The sequence below is a fragment of the Strix uralensis genome, chromosome 38, assembly GCF_047716275.1.
Source record: "Strix uralensis isolate ZFMK-TIS-50842 chromosome 38, bStrUra1, whole genome shotgun sequence".
Lineage (NCBI taxonomy): Eukaryota > Metazoa > Chordata > Aves > Strigiformes > Strigidae > Strix > Strix uralensis.
This window is the reverse complement of record NC_134009.1, coordinates 647,888-654,383: the sequence shown is the minus strand read 5'-3', so window position 1 is coordinate 654,383 and position 6,496 is coordinate 647,888. Positions and strand designations below refer to the sequence as shown.

Genomic DNA, 6,496 nt, shown 5'->3' with positions numbered 1-6,496 from the left:
ATTTCAAAACCATTACAAAAATATTTTGGCAGGTGAGAAGAGAAACACATTTATTTTTCTCCTTAAGCAGTTCCTGTAATCAGATATCGATTGCAGTTTAATCAGAGAGAGAGAGAGGAGCTTGGCCCCGCCGCAGTTTACGTCCTCAAAGTAGACTCCGGCGCTAACAAACACCGGGCGGGAGCCTGGCAGCCGCCGTCCTTTCGACTACAAAAGCGTAATTGTACTGAAAACAAAACAGAAGTGGTCAGGACACAGGGAGGCAGAACACGACCGCTCTGCGCCCCAAAAGCCTGACCAAAGCAGCCCGCTTACCTCCTCCTCGATGTCAGCAAGTGACTTAACGTTCAGGTTGGCAAGGATAGCCTAAAAAAAGACAAATATTTCTAGTTAAGACTAGTTAGGAGGTAGGACTGGAACAGCAGCTTAAAGGAAGACTCACGTTACTGCCAGAACTGAGCTTGCTTTCGAATCTGGGGTGTAGGGTGAAAGGCACTCCGTCCATGGCTGGGAAGAGAAGGGGGAGAGGCTTTAGGAAGAGCCAGGAGCTGCTCTGAAAACACACAATTATTTAATAATTGCTGCCTAAAGCAGATGAGCCACCTTAGTCCCCAGAGAAGAGTTTGAGCAAGAGGTCAGTGCTGGTTTAACTCAAGCAAGGGATAACTTTCAGAAGTCTTTAAGAAACCCCTCCTCTCAGAATTCAGCTTGAGTCTTTCAAGGGGAAAAACTGCAGAAACAGTTGTGTAGGAACCAACTCTGAGCTTATTTTTATTTCGAAAGTTCCCCTCAAGTAGGGTGGGCCTCGCTTTGTGCATTTGATGGGAGATGGAGAAACAATTTACCCGAGAGGCCGTAGATGTTGGTGGCATCGTAGAGAGCTTCGTGCTGAGCAGCACGTCTGACGCTGCAGCGGGGGCCGGGTGACCTAGAGCAGAGCAGAGTAATTAATGCAGCCCCTAATGAGCCCCAGGCCAGGGGAAGCAGGAGGCAGCCCCAGCGCTCACGGGGGTTTAGTCCCAGTTCAGGTAAGACTGTGAGGAAGAAAAATAATCGAGTGTGTCTGTACCTGGGGTCTGAGTCGGGGGCCTGGAGCGAGAGCTGCTTCAGGCCGGCGCTGATCGTCCGCGGCCTGGGGACGGGCTGGGGGCTGGAGTGCAGAACTGGCCCTTTTTTACACCAGAGGGCGAAATTCCCTATTTCCCTGGAAAAAAAAACCAATAAAGAACTGGAGGGGGTTTGGGCGCGCAGGGCAGCGGCGAGCGCTGGGGGGCGGGCAGGGCCCCCTACCCTATTTTCAGGTGCTGGGGGAGGGCTCTGCTCTTGCTGCTCAGCTGGAGGGCGAGCAGGGCCGTCCCGGCGGCCTCCGGCGGCACCAGCTTCACGTACACCCGCTTCTTCCGGGAGAGACCGGGCCCTGCGGGGGGGAGGCGAGCGGCAGGACCGGGCACCGTAACGGCGCCCGGCTGGTCTCCCCTGCCGCCCCGGGAAGGAGTTGGGGGGACGCTTACGAGGCTCCGGGAACTCGGAGGCGCGGGTGTAGCCGGCGGGCTGAGGGCTCCGGTCGCTCAACACCTGCACGTCGGTCACCACGGGCGCCTGGAGGGGACGGGGCGGGACCTCGGCACCGGGACGGGGCACGGGCCCCCCCCTTCGGTAACCCCCGGTGGGGGTGTGTGTTCCCCCCCCCCGCCCCGCACCTGGGCTCCGCCGCGGCTCACGCACAGGTACCCGCCGCCCTTGTGCCCGAAGCCTTTGCCCAGGTTGGCGGCCGCGCCCTCCACGGTAACGGTGATCTGCGGGCACGGAGAGCGTCAGGCGGCGGGACCGGGCGGCGGCGCCTCCTCCCTCCGCCGCGGTCCCCCCCCCTCTCAACGCCTACCACGGTCCAGCCGGCGGGGGCCGCCTCGGGCGCGGCGGCCAAGCCCACCCCGGTGAGCGGCGTCTCCTCCGCCGCCATGGCCGCCGCTTCCGGCCCCGAAAGTAGCGGAGCCCCGCCCCCTCCCCGTTGCTGCGCAAAGATTGGACGGCGCAAGCGACGGGCGGCGATGATTGGCTGGCGCGTTCTGAGCGATGGGCGCGGCAACCAATAAGCGGCGATAAACCCCCAGGGGGGATTCAAAGGCGGAAGCGCGGGGGAACCGGGCGCCGGGCCGGTACCGGGCTCCTCCCGCCTTTATTGTGAGAGCACCGGCGGCGCGGCCCGCACCCCCCGCCCCGCTCAGCCCTCCGGCGGCGGCATCTTCCTCGGCGGAGCAGCGAGGAGCTTGCGTACAGGGGAGTTCTCCAGCCGCTGGAAGCTCCTGGCGGCTGCAACGGAGGAGAAAACACCCGTTAATCCCCGTTAACGACCCCCACAGAGGCTTCGACCCACCCCCCCCCCGAGGGCCTCCCGCTTACCGAGCTGCTCTGACAGGCGCCGCAGGTACTGCCGGCTGTCCTCGCTGAAGGTCTGCAGCAGCTTCACCGCTTGCTGGAGCTCGTCCAGCTGCAAAACCAAAGCATTCAATCTCCAAAAATTAAAAAAAAAAAAAAAGACCAAAAATCGCTCAATCCCTACAGGGGAGAATATTTTCCCCAGCTCACCACAAGCTCCAGGCACCTCAAAACCTGCCCCTGCTCATCCAGGATCTGCTGGTAGTTGGGTTTGGTGCCCAGGACGTGGGCCTGGGACGTCTGGAGGGCGCTGAGGGGCTCGGCCTGGCCCTGAGTCTGCCTGCCCTCCTCCAGCCGCCTGCAAGACCGTCAGGGAGCCCTTAAATCGGCTTTTTTAACCACCAAACAGTAGGAAAAGGGGGGAGGAACAATCCCAACCTGGCCATTTCTTCAGCACTTTCCTGGTGGTGCAGCAAGAGCCGATCCCAGGCCTGACATTCGGCAGCGAACCTGCGGAGCGGGAGTGGGGAGGGGGCTGTAAGCCCAGAGCGAAAGAATTAAATAACCCCTCAAAAGAATTAAATACCCCCCAATTAAATGCTCCCCCAAAAGAATTAAATACCTCCCAAGATTTAAATAACCCCCCCGAATTACATACCACCCCTCTGAATTAAATACACCCCCCGAATTAAATATCCCCCCAAAGAATACTCCCCCAAAGAATTAAATACACCCCTCCCAAGAATTAAATACCCCTTCCCAGAATTAAATAACCCCAAAGAATTAAATACCCCCCAAGAATAAAATAAACCCCCAGAATTAAATGCCCCCCCCATTAAATACCCCCGAAGAATTAAATACCCCCCCCCGAACTGAATTAAATAACCTCTCCAAGAATTAAACCACACCCCCCCTGAGAATTAAATACCCCCCCCCCACCTCTAGGAAGAGGCGTCCACGCCCATGGCGGGGTTGCCCTCGGGCCGCGCCGGCGGCCGCTCCTACCTGGCACTGTATTCCTTCACTTGGGCCACTGAGTCTTCCAAAGCCGCGTCCAGTAAAGCCCTGAAGCACAGACCCAGCCTCAGCGCGGCGCAGGGACATACATACCACGTCTCTACACGTTCCACAGGTGGCTCACACGAGCTGCTCAGTGTGTAAGTGTTTAGAACTGCAGGATGTACAAAAGTCTCCTCCATAACGGTAACACCCCTCTGAGCATTCACTGTGCTGCTGGTCCAGTGACCCCAGCCCCAAAAATCCTTGTAGCCACCAGCAATGGGGTTTCTCTGCAAATTTAGACTGGGCAGGTCGTAAAGCAAAACCAGAAAAATAGAATCATGGGATGGGGTGGTGTTGGGGAGGACCTTAAAGATGGTGCTCAGAGCCCCCTGAATGGCCTCGGGGCATTGCCCGCCGCTCTGGGCAGCCTGTGCCAGGGGCTCCCGCCCTCAGCGCGAAGAATTTCCTCCTCGGATCTAGTCTAAATCTCTCTTTTTTTAGCTTAAATCCATTCCTCCTCACCCTATCTCTGATCAAGAGTCCCTCCCCCTCTTTCCTGTAGCCCCCTGCAGCACTGGGAGGCCACTCTAAGGTGTCCCCAGAGCCTTCTCCTCCCCAGGTTGAACATCCCCACCCCAACCGTTCCATCGTTCTACCATACCATCACTTCTTTCCCATTTCAAAGTTTCACCCTGCTAAAATCTCCGGCACACCTGCCCGTCAGCCTTTCCTCACCACTTCTGCTATAGTTGCCTGGAAGAGGGAAGCCAGCCCACTCAAATCTTCAGAAAAACCCAGAGCATTTTGGCACTGCTGGGGTAGGAGGGTTTATGCTGGCAGAGGGCTCCTTGTACGTGGCAGATGAATTTAGTGTCCAGGCGACCCCTTCCTCTCCCAAAAGCGAGACGACTCCCTGCTTATGCTCCACGAGAGACGAGCTCAGCCAGTCCTTACCCGTTAGGGTCTTCTACGCAGCTCTTCAGCGTTCCATCTCTTTTCAACTTCTGCAGGTATCGCTTCAGGTCTTCTGAAAGCAAGCGTGCTGGAGATGAAGACAAAATAAAACGGGATTAAAACACCACTTGGAAAATTAGTAATACTGAGAAACGAAGCTGTTCCCTGACCTGCAGATACTGCTCCGATTCCTTATCGGATGGTGTCCTAGTTACTGCTTAGACTCTTTCTAAAGGAATAATCTCATCTCCGTGGCCACGGTTTACTTTACCCATTTGCCTTCCCTCACAGAAACTGTGGTCACGTGCAGCATCTTAAAACATCACTCGTGTATTTTTACCTGCACCCACCCCTTCTAGAAAACAGTTTGTTCCATTTTGAGGATAATAGGGAAGAATAGGTATTTTTAAGTTGAGGATTACCCTTGCTGACACACAGACCACACCTTACCGTTAGCTTTGAAAGCCTCGGGGCTAAAGCCCTCCGTCTGCTTCAAGACGTGTTCAAGCTTCTGTGCAGAAAACTAAAAGAAGATGGAAAAAAAGGTCTTAGCACCCTTTCCTGAGCTTGTGACAAAGCTTGTGGGAGGATTTGTTACAGAATGAGGAGTCCTTCCTTCCCTAGCCCGTATTTCACAGCTCAGTTATACAAATCAGAACACATGTTTAGTGGCAGAAGGAAGGCAAGAGAATAATTCACTAAAAGAGAGGATCTTACCTGGAAACTGGACAACAACAGCACAGAAAGCCGGTCAGTCTCTGGCAGATCCAGGCTAATTGATTTGCTTAATTCTGAAAAAACAGAACAAAATTATTTAAGAACAATTACATTCACACCAAGCTACAAACAGCTGAAATGTTGTGGAAAGACACTAAAAGCTGTTGTTGTACAGGAGTGCAGTTTGCAGAGTATGGAAGGAGCAAGGAAAAGAGGAAGAAACAAAGTTCCTACCAAGGAAAAGTCACGCTTAAGGCTCAACTGTAGAAATAAAAAGGCAGAGACAACAAACCACTGGTCTGCAGAAGCCATCAGTGCAGCATCTCCTTCTAACTTCAAGTACCTGGACCTCTGAGGCCACCACCAACACGGATGTCAGCGGTGTTTGGAATAACACAATGATGCTGCAACCACCCTCAAGGTGGCACAAACAAAATTAAATTTCAACTTGCTGCAGGCTGCCCGACAAGTTTCTCAGGAGAGCTTGATAAAGGGGAGAAGCGGAGCATGTACCGGTGACATCCTGGTGAAAGGGAGGCAGAGATTTTCGCTGTTTTGTCCCCTTCAGGCTGGAACGACACCAAGAGCGACGCTTGTCTTGAGGAGTGCTGCTGAGCAGTGTCGGGGACAAGGTAAAGGAACTCGGGGTACAGTCTTTCCTGGGACTGCTTCTCCAGGGGGACAGCCTCTTGGGACTAGGTCTGAGGGGGCTTTTCCTAAGGCTGGGACTTTCCTGGGATCTTTTCCTCATAGCTGCTGGGGGACTATTCTTGCTAACAGGAGGTACGCCAGGTGGCTTTAGGAACTGCTCACGATCCGCTTTTTTCTCTCCAGGGTCAAGATCTGAGAAAAACAGATATAATCGACCCCTTAGCAGGGTAAAAAGAAAGGAAAGGGCGTTTTCCAGGGATTCCAAAGCACTGAACCTGGTCTTTGCGCTTTGCTTACTAGCTCGGAGCCACAGCAGCGCTGAGGTGCGATGGCTGGATCGCAGCTTCGCAGCCTCCTAAGACCGCCGGTGCCTCCGGTTCTCCCTTCCAGCACGGAGATCCTCCACCCGGGCCCCGGGCCGGCCCCCACCGGGGCAGGGCACAGCCGGGGGAGGTTCTGCCCGGCACTCCCCAGCCCTCCCCGCTCCCAGACCCGCCGCCCCTCGCTGCCCGCCCTTACCTGACACTCCACCTTCAGCCGCGGGACAGGCTCCCCCGGAGGAACGCTGAGGGGGAAAAACGGTTACGAGGCTGGCAGCGCGGCCCCCTCCGCCGAGCCGGGCCCTCCCCACAGCGCTCACCTCCTCCTCCGACCCGCCAGACGGCCCCGGTGGGGCGGCGGCCGGCCCGCAGCTCCCCGCCGCCCCGCAGCTCCTCGCCGGTCGCTCCGCCATGACGGGCCCGCAGCGGGCGCAGGCGCGCGGAATGGCGGGAAGGCGCCCTCAGGCCGGCGCATG

At 56.3% G+C, this 6,496-nt stretch overlaps 2 protein-coding genes across 4 annotated transcripts; both read right to left on the bottom strand.

Moving 5' to 3' along the window:
* Positions 1 to 23: 23 nt before the first annotated feature.
* Positions 24 to 2,028, bottom strand: MVB12A (multivesicular body subunit 12A). The gene is made up of 9 exons (XM_074854777.1): positions 1,883 to 2,028; positions 1,701 to 1,796; positions 1,512 to 1,599; positions 1,291 to 1,417; positions 1,070 to 1,204; positions 846 to 928; positions 443 to 507; positions 316 to 366; positions 24 to 226 (listed from the first exon to the last, which is right to left on the bottom strand). The coding sequence occupies exons 1-9, from the start codon at positions 1,958 to 1,960 to the stop codon at positions 164 to 166; spliced, it is 786 nt and encodes a 261-aa protein (XP_074710878.1). The 5' UTR covers positions 1,961 to 2,028; the 3' UTR covers positions 24 to 163.
* Positions 2,029 to 2,117: 89 nt separating this feature from the next.
* Positions 2,118 to 6,473, bottom strand: DSN1 (DSN1 component of MIS12 kinetochore complex). Of its 3 annotated transcripts, XM_074854747.1 has the most exons (11): positions 6,341 to 6,473; positions 6,220 to 6,265; positions 5,563 to 5,892; positions 5,050 to 5,123; positions 4,783 to 4,855; positions 4,333 to 4,420; positions 3,382 to 3,441; positions 2,815 to 2,886; positions 2,587 to 2,734; positions 2,401 to 2,488; positions 2,118 to 2,310 (listed from the first exon to the last, which is right to left on the bottom strand). In XM_074854747.1, the coding sequence occupies exons 1-11, from the start codon at positions 6,431 to 6,433 to the stop codon at positions 2,222 to 2,224; spliced, it is 1,161 nt and encodes a 386-aa protein (XP_074710848.1). In that variant the 5' UTR covers positions 6,434 to 6,473; the 3' UTR covers positions 2,118 to 2,221. The 3 variants fall into 3 exon arrangements, with proteins under 3 accessions (XP_074710848.1, XP_074710847.1, XP_074710849.1); XM_074854746.1 differs by having other exon boundaries at positions 6,220 to 6,448; XM_074854748.1 differs by lacking the exons at positions 6,220 to 6,265; positions 6,341 to 6,473 and adding an exon at positions 5,998 to 6,166.
* Between the last annotated feature and the right edge of the window lie 23 nt (positions 6,474 to 6,496).